Below are 16604 nucleotides of genomic sequence, written 5' to 3'. Positions count from 1 at the left end.
ACTCCCATGCACAGCTCGTATGTGCGTCAACTGGTCACGTGACCAGAGGATGCTGGCATGTGTTGGTATTTGTGCTTTATACTTGTAGCTGTAACAGAAGTCCGCTGAGCAGTCGTTCAAAACGTGCTAATACAACAAATAATTGTTTTAATAATTATATTTCAAATGAAATAGATACTTATATAGATGTATAGAAAAGCAAATTAAGGAATAAAACATAACATTGAATACAATAAAGTATCATAAAACATGACAGGGGGCATTATAAATAAATAGTAAAAATATTAAATTGGGAGCACAGTCTCAGTTTTAATACTCTTTTTTTATTGTCTGAAAAATGTTGTAGCCTGAAAGCATTTAAACTGCACTGCTGAAAATCCTTTTAGTTGAAATGTTTAACTATGGTGTCTGTAGCTGAAAGTATGAGAAAGAAGAAGGCTTTGAAAGTTGAAGAAGTTTAAGAGGATTTGAAGATTTTCTCCATAGATATCCAATTAAAAAAAGATTGCAAAAAGCTGAATAATTCAAAGTTTAAAGCTTACAAATATGAAAAGTCATATCACTCCTCTCCTGAAAGAGCTGAACATTTTAATATTTGAATGGTTTCTGTGGCTTAAAAAATGTCAGCAGTAGCGATATTTGTTGTAGTAGTAGTTGAAGTTGTAGTTGTAGTAGAAGTATTATAAGTAGTAGAAGTATTAGTAGCGTTAGAATAAGTGTGTGTGTGTGTGTGTGTGTGTGTGGGGGGGGGGGGGGTCCTCTAAAAGTATCCAAGACCTGAATGACTGAATGAGAGAGACGCACACAGAGAGATAGAGAGAGAGAGAAGTGTATGTGCACATGTGTCTGTGAGTCTGTGTGTTTATCAACATTGCTGATTACCTTAATCACGAACACCTGTGTGCCAGCAGCCTGTTCATGGAGAACAGACAGGCAGACAGACAGTTACACGGACTGAGTGAGTGTGAGAGAGAGACAGACAGAGACAGACAGACACTCTTATCTCTCTAATCCTTCTCATTTGGAGATTGTCCCGTTTTAACATTTAAAGCTAAAGTAACTATTGTCCTGCTCTGCCAGGTCTTTCCTCGTCTTGCCCACTTGTGTCATGGTGTGTGTACATCTCACTGGAATCAGGAAACTTGTCAGAATACCCATATTTGATTGGCTGAGCAGCATCACGCATATCTCCAAGTCATGTGTGCGTGTGTCTCAGTGCCTCTGTATGTTTATAAACATCACTAATGAGCTCATAGAAACACCTGTCTGCTTGGGTGCATGGTGATTGCAGCACCTGTGTGAGAGATTAGAGTGAACAGCGATTTTCAACAAAACTACCTGTCGAACATATGCCCTTTATACCAAAACCATGAGACTAATCAATAAAATATGGATACCGTGAGAAAGATAAGACTCTGCCGAATGTTTGTGGTGTTAAAAATGTGAGCTCCAGCGCAATATATGAAACTGGTACCGTCTGCTTTCTTTGAGAAATGAGTGGTCAGATTTAATATTGAGCTCTATGGAGCAGAAAGTGGGTTTTTCCTCAATTAAGTGATTTTCTGCAAATGTGTAAATCTGTGGGATTCCACAGTCACTTGTGTACGACAACGACACGATTAGCTACTTCAAGATCAAAAAAATATATATGAAGAGTGAAAATTGTGGAGTCAAAGGCAAAAGACATATTTTTTTCACAAGAATCTGAAGCTGCTCTTCACTCTAGCGGTGACATCACGCACTCTAAGCTGCGCAATACACACCCATTATAAAAGGCAGAAAAGGACTGAAAAACTCAAAAGTTCAAATGGGACAGTTCAAAAAGACATCAAAAAGATTATAACATACAATAATAGCTTAAGAATTTCTCAGTATTTTAAAGTTGAAATGGTGTCTGTAGCTGAAAGTATGACGAAGTTGAAGGATTTGAAAGTTGAAGAATTATTTGAAGTATTTGAAAATATTCTCCATAGAAACCCATTAAAAAAAAAAGTTGCAAAAAGCTTAATAATTCAAAAAGTTTAAAGATTAGAAATATGAAGAGACATAGCAGACATAAGCTGAACATTTTGATATTTCAAAAGTTTCTGTAGCTTAAAAAATGTTGAAGGAGATAAGTGCCAAAATACGTACGGAAGGAATAGTGGAATAAAGAAAAACAGGATAACAATAGTTGGAATGCTTAACAGCATTCCAACAATTACGTAACTCTGTCTGATGTAACTAGCTTCTCCCCAACACAGACTATTAAACACAGTCCAGTTTATCTATGACACAGGCTTGTTATTGTGTAACAAGCGAATAACTGTAAATATCATAATTTAAACACATAGTTGTCTCTACTGCACAAGCCTGCAGACTCAGACATTCAGTAGACAAACACAATCAACACAACTTTGTCCTTTCAGTGTTTATTGAGGTTTTGATCGACCAATACTGTCATATCAGACATTTTCCTTTCTGTAAGGCACAGTTTTGTTCAGATAAAACACTGATGTTATTTACAGCACATGTTCAGACGCAGTACATACATCCTCGCACCTCCTCCCAGTCTCAATGACTGTGATGATTGGACCGTTATTGTAAATATATAAAACTTTAAAATTCATTTCAAAGCCCTTGTTCCTTTTTTGAAAAAGGTACAGTCAACTGCTAATATCACAATGTCATATGAAATGTAACTCCATGCCAAGAGTTGGAAAACAAAATTGTGAGGAAAAAGCAATACATTTCAAAAAAATATGTGGCTGGATTGAAAGAAAGGACTCGTTATATTTTCAAATAAAATCAATGAAATAACTCAGCCTTGTAAAATATATTGATTTTATATCGATGATTAACTTAAATTGAATTTTTTCCACAAGCAGCTTGAGGGCTAAAAAGTGAATAAATCCCAGTTGAAGTGTAAAAACATGAGTTTTGTCACATTGTTGAAAGGCTTTCAACATCTTACAAAGTAGCACATCATAAAATGAACTCTACTGCACCCACTCACATCGGTTGGTTCCTGGTGATGCATTAAGTTATCTAACGGCTCTTAATTGGTTACATGATTGTCTGATTTTAATTTATGTCCAACATGTAGATGGCTATGGACCAATTCACTTGTTCGAAGTTGGTCAAATGGAACGTCATCAGGAATATTAGCTGCGTTAGTTTGTAAAAAGGACGGCGGTACAAACAGCCCTGCTGTCGTAGCCAGAGTCAGCCCAGGGAAGGACTGTGAAGCATGTGAAGACATCTGTGGGAGAACTACATAAACCTCCGCTCACTCATCAGCAATAGTTATTGCTCTATTTTACAATCCAGGGGGGAAATATTTAGGAAAAAAGAAAAGAAAAAAAAAAAGTTAAAAGTACCAGCGTTGAAAGATCAAATATGCGGAGTTCCACAAATAAATCGGCACCACAAAATGAACTGAAATGACAAAAAAATACACATTAAACTATATTTTGTTGTTGACAGGATCATTTCTACTATACAACTCCTTTATGGGGCCATGATTACAAAAGCTTTACGTGGCTATTAATAATAACTAACAAGCAGTTTAAAAGTATCACTGTAACCACCAATTCTTGCATCGTACTATTTTAATGTAGTAAAATAGCTGAAAAATGTGCAAAACACAATATTGCATGACCAAATTGAAATAATGCATTTGATGGTGGTGTTTTTTTTACAGGGCAAGAAAATCGGCATCTAACAATTGTCTATCGCTGCATCTCTCCACATGTAACTGTGTCAAAGAGCTTGTCAATAGGAAGCATGTTAACAAAAGTCAAAAACCAGATACACAACCAGCTTGTGACAGAGAGCTATATATATATATATATATATAGAGCCAAATCCTGGTGCTTTCTTTGCCCGTCTTCATCTTAGACTGAACATACTTTCCACACACTTGTATCGTCATGAGAGTCCACCAGTGTCATGTCACCTCTTTACTTTCCACTGAACACTAAAAAACATTTAAAAAAAGATGGGCTATTTGGTCAGTCACTGTAATAACAATAGCTAAAAGTTAACAAAAACAAATCTGCCTATCCATAACTAAAAAAAAGTGTTTAGACAATGACAACACTGCACACCAACTTCTGAAGGAACCAAGCTGGTTTTCACTTTAACTTCCCAATGTCCTTGGTCCGATATAAAATTCAGTAGGTTGCTCTTACAAAATCATTGACCACAGTCCTGTGAAAAAAATATTCTTATTACACTATTTTATATGATTTAGAGTGGCAACATGGAAGAAAGGGCTCAAAGACAGCATACAAGACAACAGAAGGAATAAAAGGAAAAGTACAGTACGAACATTCATGAAATGAGAAGAAGAAGAAGAAGGCACAGATTTTAAGAGTTGAGACTAGAAGTCGTAGAGGTAGCGGACGTCACAGACGGGGACAAAGGAGAAAAAGAAACTGTTAAAAAAAAAAAAGGGAGATGTGTGATGAAATGTCTATCTGTCCTTGGATCCAAGCTTCTCGATCAAGTCCTGCAGGGGAGCAAGCTCTCGCCTGTCGATGAGGTTGAACTCCTACAAGAAAAACAGTTGATATGACACATCTCTGCTGCTCATACTCAATATGATAAGAGCTGTATAACAAAATAGGACAGAGGTTGTCGTAGCATTGACACATTTAGGGGTCCAATGCAATGCTTAACCCTGTATGTACTTACAATATGTAGTGTAACTGGGCACTTTTTGGATAACATCCTTTATCACACCACACATGCATAAATCCTCCTGCTATGACAACTTTTCATAAACCTCGTTTAGACATATAATCTGTGAAACTGCTGAGTTAATCCGTTTGTTCAAGTCGTGACTTTTTACACAAAGTTGTTGTTATTAATGTATATAAATGTTACTAGTTCCATCCTTTCATGGGTTATATTGAGTATATATTGATGACAGTGCATGTCAAAATGGGGCATTAGACACACAGCAGGGATTACATCCTACATTGTAACGGGATAATCTCACCTGAACAAAGAAAATGAAGTGCTTGAAGGAGGTGTTGAGGTGGGCCTCCTCCTGCAGCTGCATCACAGAGTCAAAATGCTGGTGGTAAATGTGAGCGTAAACCCTGAACAGCCGCTTCAGGATGGTCTTGGCCACAGACATGAAGTTCTTGGGAAAGGGAACTCCTGCGGGACAGAAGGTGGTGGAATATGCCGACGTCAAAAGGAAGAACATTGATAAGGAGAGCAGAAAAATCTCTGCATCCACACAAAGCTACCTACAAATGTTACACGGCCTGCAGAGGGGAGGTACAGCGCCGTTAAGATGCATTAAACACTGTCCTTCAATGTCAGGGAACCAAATTAAACTCGACAAATTGACAAATTTAAAAAAAAAAAGTCTTACAATTTGTAATAGGCCTGTCACGCTAACACATTTTGGTGGATTAAATATAATAACCCAGAAATAATTGAGATAAAAAAGACATTTAGATTTTAAGAAAATTAATAGTACACTCTTTAAAAGAGCAGCGCACTTATAATGCTTAAAGATATTTAGATTTTGGAATTGGAAAAAAACATCAAATCATCCTTAATAAATAATACATAAATAAATGAAAGCAATAATACCGAAGTAATAAATAAAACAGACTCTCTGGCTCTGTTAACAGAGATGTTTGCACAATGCCCAAGTCTTATAACTCTAGCATCATGTTGCTAACATTTTGATGACATCCATATGTAAACAAACACATATTTAAACACAATTAGCAATATCTAGGTCAGCAAAATGATTGAGGTCATATCCATATATTGTATAATACGTTGATAAAGTAGTATTTTGTAGCTAAGCTCTGTCTGAACTCTACAACACAAAGACTTCTTCACTTCATGTTGTGTGTGTGTGTGTGTGTGTGTGTGTGTGTGTGTGTGTGTGTGTGTGTGTGTGTGTGTGTGTGTGTGAGTGTGTGTGTGCGTGTGTGTGGGGGGGGGGGGCTCTGCCTCTTCAGCACGTGAGGCACATGATCAGCTGGAATGAAGTCAGGTGACGGGCTCGGACAGTCCAGAACACACATTATACTGCTTCTACCTTTGGCTGCCTGTCTGCATGTTTAGGATCATTGTGCTGCTGCATTCAACTATGTATAAAAAGGGCTACGAGACACTGTTCAGGAGGTGAACCCCTTCAAATCAGCTCAATAATCACAAAATTATTTTTGCCAAAGAAAAAAATCACTTTACTAACAACCTCTGACTGTATAGTAGGTGCACCGGTCCAAACCTGAAGCAATACCAGACAGGTCTTTTTTCTCGATGAGCCGAACACACATTTTACACAAATACTCAAAGGAAGAGAAACTGTATATGTTCATTAAATAAGAACATCAAATAAATCAAATGACAAACCTATGAGAGTCCAGACTGTTGGACAGGGGAAAAAATGTGACGACAGCATGTTTGGTGTTGGTTTTATTGTACTGTAAGTGAATCTGGGTGAATCAGAGATGTGTAAAACACTTCTTTTTAAAGGTGAAACTGATTTAAAAATCGTTGAGAAAAAGTTTTAGCTGAAAGTTTATTTACAAACTGCTGAAAATGACAATTACTTATAATCAGAACTCACCAATCTTGGAGGGGAAAAGGGTCTCATCATCCAGCTGATCCTGCACCCAGGTCATCAGGTAGTCAATGTACTTGGGCGCGGAGCATTTGATGGGCTTCTTAATGTTGGTGCCATCAGCCCAGTGATACTCATATCTACAGAGAAACAACACAATCAATCGGCACCTGTTGTATTATTTACTTACATACGAGACACGAAAGCTCTACAATCAGTCTGTCGGTCAGGACGTCACATATCTGGTAGAAGATAAGCTAAAAAAAGAAGCAGGAGGGGGCAATGCAAAAGTATCTACAATCCTATTCTTGATGGCGGCTATGTCAACAGGAAGTGAACGGCGGTCTCTTCCTCCTGATTACAGACTGAACACAGACAGTATTGGCCAGCAAGAGAATAGAGGAAGTGCCAAATCTAAATTTGAACTCAACAGCCCTACAGGCACCACACGCAAAGTGTAATTCCTGTTTTCCTCATGTGACATTCAGATGATGCATTTCAATTTCATTCACTTCGACTGTCATAGCCATTCAACGTCTGACTCCATGTTTGGGTTCTTTTATACGATCAGATCAGATCAGTTCACAAGGCTTCATTTCAGTTGTACACGTTGGTTCGGTCTCAGATGCATTGTGACTTTTTTTTCACCACTTGGTAGCATATTACATCCTGATTCACTCATAATTAAAAACAGACTTGTTAAACTTACTTTAACTCTAGTTCATAAATGTCTGTAATCATAAATTAAGTTTTAACCAGAAATACATCCCAGCTCGGGTTCCTGAGGTACAAACAATGTTTAATATGTCTGGAACACTGACACAGGTAAAGAGTGTGTTTTAGAGCCCAAAAACACAGGAACAATCTCTACTTATGGTTAAATGGTTCTCTTCTGTTGTAAAGTAATGCTTAACTGCCTTTAGCAATGTGCTGTTCATAACAATTGTTTTATAAAATCATATTACTGCAGGAGCATTATGAAGCCCCTTATCATGGTGCTGTAGAGCCACGTATCTGTCAGTATTGATTTGCATTGTTATTCATGTTTTGCAATGTTCCTCAAAGATTACACATCCTGTGTCACGGTCAACTCATGTGAAGTTAACATGTTAACATCAGCCTAAATGTTTTCCTTGTGTCAATGGAACTTGCAAAATCACATTTAGTTTACTTTGAGCTGTTTAATTCATCGCAGTAGGGCAAGTTTTAGCAAAGATTATATGTTACGTGTTAAATAACATGCATATGTTTGGGGTCACTGTCTTTCATTTGACCTTTTGATAAAACACAAGCCTGCTTTGTCTTCATTCTGTGTTTTCTGCCTGAAAACTGACAAACCAGTATTTGGACGTTTACGGATACAAGAGTATTTAAGCTAAAGTAAATTGCTAGGCCCTGGTTACACGCGAAGAACAACATTTTATGCATAACACTCTTTTTACGAACATGTTTCTGCTCAATTTTGCCCAAAACAGCACTGAGAGAACTCAGTGGGAGTTGAAGAGGAGTCCTGGAACGCCTTCCCTTACACCACACCCACTCTAGTCAAGTGTCTCAATAAGCCATGACAGTGAGCCAGTGAGCCAGCATGTACAACACCAGGACCCATAAAACATATCAGTCACTGGTAATATTAATCTTTACACCTGTGCTTTTACTACTGGGTCAAGATGTCTCCCTATGAGAAACCCTGTACTCAAAGAGAGGACACTGTTGGCCGTTACCTTGGTCCGGCAGACATCACAGAGCAGCTGGTCTCAGTGCAGAACTCGGTGATGGTGCCGTATAGCATATTGATCTGGTTGAAGAAATCCACCGCTGGAAGAAAGGGTTAATTATATGTCTGTTATATATATAACAATTAATGATCATGCGCATTACAATAATAAACTAAATAGTAAACAGAGGTTTTATCTGGTCCTTTTACACAACGTAGAGCTGAATGAGCTGAATTTTTAGAATAGATTATCTACAGCCATAAGGAATCTAGTGTTTTTCTTTATGGCCTCCTGTAGAATGAATGATGGGAATACAACAAACAAATATGACCACATCTATGCATGTGTTTTTGCTGCATTTTTAACAAACGTTTCAAATAATTCTGCTGCCATTACCGCTGCTTGCTTTGTGGACAATGTAAATCTAGTGACTAATAATTTACCAATACTTTTGTGTGTTTGTTTGACTGCGCGTCTCTTCATTTACCACTCGGGGGATGATCAACCTCTCTACAAAGGCCATTCGTGTTTAGAAATGGTAGTTTGTGGACGGAGTGATGTTCTCTCTAAATAGGTTAATTGCATTCATGTCAACTCACTGTTGACAGCAATCCACTCGTTGAGATCCTCTCCCTCGGGCAGCATGACAGCCTGCCTCAAGTTCCCACTGCCCAGTGTCGCCTCGGCGTGTTTCAGCAGCTCATACTGGTGGGAGCCCTCTGGGATGTTCTTCTTCGGCTTGAAGGTCTTGGATGAGCGACTGCCACTAGCAAAGAAACAAAACGTGCAGCTGAGCTGAACTTGTCTGTAAGCTAGCAGGACAGTGAGGGAGTAGATGCTCCTCTTGGGCCTCCACATGTGGAGATCCTTCCTGTCTAGTTGATGCAAACAACATATATTCAACTAAGACGTTTGTCAACTTGTTTGGCTCGTTTTTTAGTGTGACAGATGTATGACTGTACAATCTGAGTCATGTCAATGAAGTTAAGGCGACGACAGGAAACGTGACAGGCTGTAAACAACCGGACAGTTGATCACGTTGCTCAATGTTTAGCAATCTCTCCCAACGAGGTCAAGACAGCAACGGTGTGAATGAGGACTACTGTCAACATGGCTCGTCTTAGTTATAGAATTATTACAATTAATAATATAAGTGACCATATCCGCTAAGTAGGCTAACCAACCGTCAGCTAGTAACCATCATGCTAGCCTAGTTAGAACGTAACTAGTGTTAGTTTAAAGTAAATGAACGTTATAATTGGCGAATGCATTGTGACCCTATAAATGCATACAGCTCACTTATAATGCTACGACAATGATAAGCCTACACACACAAAGGCGTTGTACGTGTAACCTTAACTAATGAGGCTTCCTACGCGATTAGCTGACTCGTTATCTGTAACGGTGTCTTTCACTTTGACGACAGTTTACTTCCCTCGATGTTAACTTCGCAGCAGCGTTAGCTTAACCGCAAGCTCCGTCTGTAACTTAGCAAGAGACTGCTAACGTTGACTTTACTTACAACAGGAAGCTCATCTTGAAGAAGCAGTCGTCGGAGAGCCTCGGTTACAACTCGCAGCTCTGGTTTTAATAAACACAACTTTGTTCTGTCGGTCGGACACAAGGAGCCACTTGTCGGCGATGCCTGCTAACAGTAACGTTGACGTTCTCTCGGCTAACATGAACTGCACCCAAAGTGTCTCTTCCTCTATCGGCTCTCTGCGACAGTCCGACAGGCACACTGTCGCCCCCTGCCGGCTGCACGACGCTACTACACCTCTCCACATCGACTTACAGTACAGTGCAGCCAGTCAAACTAAACGAATAACTTTATGTCTACTAATACGTTTACTTAAATCAGTATTTAGGAATTAGCTTAGTGGTAGCCTATATCTAATCTAATATAGGGACATTCAGACACAGAAGCACACATTTTTCATACTGAAACCACTTTTATCTGGTGCCCAACTTTTGTAAACCAATATTTTATTTTGTATTAAAAGGTATTCATTATTTATTTATTCATGAAAGAATATTTTTTAGATAAGTGCACCTGACAAAATGTATATTCATAGACTGTAAGCAACTAAGCAAAAATGAGTTAGTTAATGGTGGATTGGTTGGATTGACATTTGGGAAAAGTGTGTTGGGCCTCAGTCAACCAGGGGCTCCATGAAACCCAGGTTCAATGTGCCAATTAGTTTTTGCTAATTTAAATAACTCATATTTGTTGTGAAATTTGCACAGAGTACATCAACTGATGTAGCTTCTGCACCTACTTTTAAAGAATATACTGTCCTCACACAGCATAGATTCCTAAATAAAGTCTTGTTTAATCAAATTACCAGAAACTAGCTGACAAATATTGAACCAGGGGTTGTGTATAGTCTGCTGTGTGCACTGTACATGATTGACAGGATGCATACACAATAAGGGCTGGAGGCCCAACAGCAATTGTTGTCCTGGGGGCCCTCAACAGGTTAACCCGTCCATGTTGGAAAGTAACAGGAACACATGATTTACTCAATTGCTCAGTTGAAGTACAGTTCTGAGGTAGATGCACTTTACTTGAGTAAATTGAGTATTTCATTTATCACGTCACTTCTACTCCACTACGCCTCAGAGGGAAATATTGTTCTTTTTACTCTACCATATGTATTTGACAGATTGTTGCTACTTACTTTGTAAATATGTGCTGTTTTTTTCAAAACCTATGGAGAGCATAATTAATCCAAAGTATTGTAAAGTACAATAAACTTCTCAACAGTAGCTTATATATAAAGTAGCTAGAATTAGCTCCACCTCAACCAATAAATGCTGTTTCTACATTAATTTATCATTAATAATAATCCAATAACATATAACAATATAACTGTCCTTAAACTTTCAAGTATTAAAGAATAAGTACTTAAATATGGAGCGCTTCTACTTTTGATGCTTCAAGTATATTTTGCTTACAATATTTCAGTAGGTTCTCTTTCATTTTAAATATAATACCTAATGGAGTATTTTTGTATGCATTATTACTACTTTTGCTAAAGTAAATGTGTATGTGAATACTTCTTAGTAAAGTACATACATGCACTCAAGTGAGTACAATTCCGAGTTACTTGTACTTCACTCTACCTAATACTTCCACGAGACTGCAAATTCATTTCAGTTTGAAACATTACACGTTTTGACTCTGGTACACCTCTCTGCAGCTGTGGGGCGGTTCGTGATATTGGAAACGTACAGTGTTATCAATGCATAGGAGGTGTGGCATCAGATAACAGTGACGCATGCACCATCCCTTGTAGGGGGGAAGGGCTATAAAAGCCCTACTGGCCCTCGTCTTCCGCCTCCAACAGACGTCGCTCTGTCAGCCCGGGTGGTGGTGTGTTACGTAACCGGCCGCCGTGTCTCTTCTCCTCTCAGCCGGTCAGAATGGCAACAATCAGGGCTCTCAGGAAACTGTGCCAACACTCCCAGCATCAAGTCTGTACGCTGCACACGACCGCCTCGAGGTGAGTGAGTCCACCAGCTCTGAAATCTGAAGTCCTACTTTAACGGCATGTTCGGCGCCTTCCTCTCCAACATGAGACGATATGTTTATTAATATATATATGTATATATATTGTTATATTTGTGAATGTGCCGGTCTCCTGTGATGTTGTGTTCGAGCGGATGGGATACCTTGCGTTTTATTATGCAGGGTCTGCTTGATTTTATTGTACTAAATGTCCGCAGCTGGTCACATTGTGGTGCGCCCTTAGCGGTATGCCGGTAACATTGCAGCGCTCGTTCGGCTGATGAAATCGGTCTCAGGGCTTGCACCCGGAGCTTCAGGACCCAGGTTTCAGCTGGAGACCGAGGTGTTGGGCTGCACACAAGGAAAACACATGCACATTCGTGCTGGTTGTGAAAGACATGCGATCATTAGAAAAAGCAGAAATAATGCACACATTGGACATGATATCTATATATCTATATATCTATATATATATATATATATATATATATATATATATATATATATATATATATATATATATATATATATATATATATATATATATATATATATATATATATATATATATAGATATATCTATATATTTGCAGTTCAGCATGACTTGGATAAATGTAATGGTATAATGTTGCACACTCGCCTTACAAACCCTGTGTGACCCTTTCACATGACCTGCAGCTCCAAAGGCACAAGGTATATAATTTAAAACCTATGACAAGTCATGCATGAGTCATTACCATGTATCACAACATAGATACAACTTTAAAGCATTGACTCACTTTCATTACACATAAACTCAACAGACTTTGCCTTGAAATACACACAGCAACAGGTAACATGTACAGAAGAATACTAAAAAGATAAAATAACAAAAAAAATGCACAAAACCCCAACTCTCCTCTGAGGTTGGCCTCAATCAACTGTCTGTTTAACGTGGCTATGCATGGCCATACATGTGAATCGAGGCGTTTCCTCTTCATTAAACCGTCTTCGTGTTTGAATTTGTATGAGGCTAGAGAGCAGCCAAGTCATTTCGACACATTTCCTCTGGAACCTGTTCCACTCACTGGCATGGCCTCACCCATTTTACCCAAAGATGCGAGAGGTGTCATTAGTTTTGGCAGAATAAAAGAGTGGTTGCATAACTGTTTGCTCATTACTCTGTAGTTATTAGCCACTGCTTTCTCGTTGTTACGCAACCATTTTGGCGCTTTTGAAATTTGGACAAAGCATGCCGGACAGGTCAACACAGTTTGTATACTCGTACAGTGAACTATAGATCAGTTTGAACCACCGTTGCCTTCTCTTGCTGGGATCTAACAGATGGTAGTGTAACTCTACAGTAAAAGTGCTCGTGAAGCATGTGAGTCTGTCAGGTGGAGACGTGCTGTGTCTAATTTTAGAGGCTAGAGTGTGTTCTTACCCCAGCTGGGTGGTTGAGATTGATTACAGGTATCTGGTGTCTGTGGCAACCAAGTTTGTTTGGATAGAGTAAAACTGATTCAGATATTCAAGTTGAAAGAATGTTAAATGATTAGCGTCGTTGTTTGAACAGTTTAATTACCTCTACAGTACTACGTGTTCTGTGGCTGGTGATCATATTGAGTCAATACAACCTTTAGCTCTGTACACTGGGCTCAGTACAGTGTACTAAACAAGTAAATACATTGAAAAAATAATGAATAGTGAGTATAATAGTTGCAGTATTAGAATGAGCATGACAAATTGAACCCTTATTTCTATGCCTGACTAACGACAGAGACACAACTTGTTAAAAAATTAAGTTACAAACTGTTTGTCCTCTGACTCTAGTCTTTTTTTTTTTCTGCCCAACTCTCAGACAGGAGGCGGTGGTCATCTCAGGAAGGAAACTAGCACGACAGGTTCGAGAGGAGGCCCGGGCCGACGTGGATAAATGGGTTTCAGCCGGCCACAGGAGACCCCATCTGAGTGTGGTTCTGGTGGGAGAAAACCCAGCCAGTCACTCCTACGTCCTGAATAAGACACGAGCTGCAGCCGATGTCGGTGAGAATAAAAACTCCACAGTTCTCATGCGTGTGTGTAAACCCCACTTTTCTACAATATAAGAACAATTGGCTGTGTTTTGAGTTGCTTTCTCACTTCAACCTCCCACAGGAATCTCTAGTGAGACGATTCTCAAGCATTCAGACATCAGTGAGGAGGAGTTATTGGACCTGATCTACAAACTCAACACAGACCATCGTGTGGACGGCCTGCTGGTCCAGCTGCCTCTGCCAGGTACAGAGAAAGTGGAACACTAGGGCAGAGAGATGGAACAATGAGTATTGTTAGTCGTGCATCTGTAGAGTTATATGTGCTGTTGTTGTTGTTATCGGGCAAGACAGACATCGCATTGACTGAAACTGTCAGTGTCTGCAAGTATCAGTCAATATGTGTCGGCAGCACGTGTTAGAGCGCTAAAATCTCAAATCTTTATAGTTGAAGGTAAAACACTTTGCAATTGTGAACTTTTACAAAATCACTCTTCCTGAACTAAACCCTGGAGATCTAGTCGTCCTGAATGTAGCGCGTCTTTGTTTTCTGACAGATCACATTGATGAGCGTGCAATCTGCAATGCAGTTTCCCCAACCAAGGACGTGGACGGCTTCCACGTCGTAAATGTGGGTCGCATGTGCCTGGATCAGTCCACCATGCTCCCTGCCACTCCCTGGGGAGTCTGGGAAATTATCAATCGCACAGGTAACAACAGGAGTGATCGCTTGCTTTGTCTTCAGGTTGAAATGCCGCTGGACGAACTATCTAAACTAATTATTTGGATTCTCGTCCTCCAGGTATTCCTACTATCGGGAAGAATGTTGTAGTTGCAGGACGCTCCAAGAATGTGGGCATGCCCATCGCCATGTTACTGCATACGGACGGCCGTCATGAGAGGCCCGGAGGTTGGTTACTGTTCATATTTGTTTATCTGTACATTTAAAGATGGAGGGTTAAAATACACAGTACTAATCCTAAATGTCGTTCTTGTTGCAGGCGATGCCACGGTCACTATCTCTCACCGTTACACTCCAAAGGAGCAACTTCGCCAACACACTAAAATCGCTGATATCGTTGTGGCAGCTGCAGGTTTGTGTAACTGTTCTGACAATCTCTAAATAGTTTAAAGCGCATTTTTCGGAAGCACATTTGTCGTCCAATTCTAACGTGTGTTTGCTGATCTATCAGGGATTCCAAACCTCATTACCGCGGACATGATCAAAGAGGGAGCAGCGGTGATCGACGTTGGAATAAACAGAGTGCATGACCCGGTTACCGGGAAAAGCCGACTGGTTGGAGATGTGGATTTTGAAAGTGAGGCTGGCCAGCGAACGTGATCGTATTTCTTGCATGGACTTGCTTGGCGTCTCGGGTGTCTGTAACTACATATCTTTTCTGTCTATATTCAGGCGTGAGACAGAAGGCGGGCTTCATCACCCCTGTGCCCGGAGGTGTGGGACCCATGACCGTGGCAATGCTAATGAAAAACACTATCAAAGCAGCTAAGAACGTTCTGTTATTTCCCCAAGAGAGGATCCGCATGGCGGCTGCGTCCTAATGGGCCGAAGAAAATCCAAGCGACTGCGACACATTCCACCCCCTCATTTGTTACTTGGAGCAACCTGACGAGCTCTCCTTGCATATGGACTGGAAAGATGATAGCTTCAAGGCTCTCTTCCTGCTGACATCTTCAACCTGTCCTCAGGTCAAGTCCAGCCATGTTCAGACTGTTACATTCACTCATGCAGCTGCAACTTTTACGTTTCAGTATTTATGATGCAATGTTTTGCTTTGGACTTTTAAGGAATCATGAACTTATTTTATTTATTACTACATTGACATACTATTTAAGCATGGACGGATGCAGCATTTAACACTAAGCTGGTAAACATTTTAAACCGAGCATTTGAGGCCTGTCTGTTGTGCTTTTTTCCGTTAGTTTAGCCTTATGTACCAAGAGTGACAAGGGCTAACACCATCAGGAACACATGTTTGTCAATAAATAAGCTTTAAAGATTCACAATTGCCTTTGTAAAAACTTTGAAATAAATATTGGAAATATGTTTTCACATTGATGCTTTCTGTGTGTACCAATTGCCTCTTCACTTACATTAGCAAACTGTGATGTTGTACTCATACACTCTTTACAGTATCAGATTTAAATTTATGCCCTCATTCCAAATGTAACTCACTTCTCAGGCACTATCATTAAAAGTAAGTGTGTCTTAGTACCAGTATTGAATAACCACACTACTTTTGATCCAACTTTCCATATTTGGCATCATTACATCACAGCTACATGAGTCACTGGTCTCTACTAGATTAGATCACCTTTGATACCAGATGTTTTATTCTACACTAAAGCCCTCTCATTAAATCATATACTGATTTATAAACTGACTCTTTGGGTATCTGTAAAAAAATATTTCCCACAATTATATTCCTTTTACGCATTGACCCATTTTAAAGTAACTGGGACGAAAATACTCACTGATTAGTGTGAGAAAAATATCTGATACACAGAACTATTGTCTCACTTTTTCATCTGTTATAAGATGTGATGGCTTTTTTTTTTTTTTAGGTCATCTCGTTAACCTTGTTAAATCTGATTAGCAGTTGAGCTGACGCCCTTCTCTATTTTTCCTTTTAATTCTCTTTCGGTGCTGTGGGAGGTACCACAGGCATATAGGGAGGACCCATCTGGTGTGGTTTGAGGGGTTCATTGAGGTCGAAGTTTTTTTTTTTTATCTCTGCATGTGAGATTTAGGATGAACCTGT

General features: G+C 39.5%; 2 protein-coding genes across 2 annotated transcripts; one reads left to right on the top strand and one right to left on the bottom strand.

The window, feature by feature from the left end:
• Nucleotides 1–2403: 2403 nt before the first annotated feature.
• On the bottom strand, nucleotides 2404–9985 carry mob1a (MOB kinase activator 1A). Its single transcript, XM_079160459.1, has 6 exons — nucleotides 9821–9985; nucleotides 8898–9064; nucleotides 8305–8398; nucleotides 6587–6720; nucleotides 4985–5148; nucleotides 2404–4534 (listed from the first exon to the last, which is right to left on the bottom strand). Exons 1-6 carry the CDS (start codon nucleotides 9832–9834, stop codon nucleotides 4457–4459), a joined length of 651 nt encoding a protein of 216 aa, XP_079016585.1. The 5' UTR covers nucleotides 9835–9985; the 3' UTR covers nucleotides 2404–4456.
• A 1665-nt stretch (nucleotides 9986–11650) lies between these two features.
• mthfd2 (methylenetetrahydrofolate dehydrogenase (NADP+ dependent) 2, methenyltetrahydrofolate cyclohydrolase) lies at nucleotides 11651–15895 on the top strand. The gene is made up of 8 exons (XM_079160714.1): nucleotides 11651–11804; nucleotides 13650–13834; nucleotides 13946–14068; nucleotides 14379–14531; nucleotides 14624–14731; nucleotides 14823–14915; nucleotides 15015–15140; nucleotides 15236–15895. The coding sequence occupies exons 1-8, from the start codon at nucleotides 11725–11727 to the stop codon at nucleotides 15382–15384; spliced, it is 1017 nt and encodes a 338-aa protein (XP_079016840.1). The 5' UTR covers nucleotides 11651–11724; the 3' UTR covers nucleotides 15385–15895.
• Nucleotides 15896–16604: the final 709 nt, after the last annotated feature.

This window comes from Pholis gunnellus, assembly GCF_910591455.1.
Source record: "Pholis gunnellus genome assembly, chromosome: 6".
Lineage (NCBI taxonomy): Eukaryota > Metazoa > Chordata > Actinopteri > Perciformes > Pholidae > Pholis > Pholis gunnellus.
Note: the sequence above shows the minus strand (reverse complement) of the source record. Positions and strands in the feature narration are given on the sequence as shown.

Bases quoted from the DNA above. Each gene is read 5' to 3' on its own strand.
- mob1a (XM_079160459.1), bottom strand. The intron at 8,399-8,897 runs GTGAGTTGACAT...CCTTTCTTCCAG, and splicing joins CGAGTGGATTGCTGTCAACA to CGGTGGATTTCTTCAACCAG. The intron at 6,721-8,304 runs GTAACGGCCAAC...GTTTCTCTGTAG, and splicing joins GTGATGTCTGCCGGACCAAG to ATATGAGTATCACTGGGCTG.
- mthfd2 (XM_079160714.1), top strand. From the start codon at position 11,725: ATGGCAACAATCAGGGCTCTCAGGAAACTGTGCCAACACTCCCAGCAT. The intron at 11,805-13,649 runs GTGAGTGAGTCC...CCCAACTCTCAG, and splicing joins CTGCACACGACCGCCTCGAG to ACAGGAGGCGGTGGTCATCT. The intron at 14,069-14,378 runs GTACAGAGAAAG...GTTTTCTGACAG, and splicing joins GGTCCAGCTGCCTCTGCCAG to ATCACATTGATGAGCGTGCA.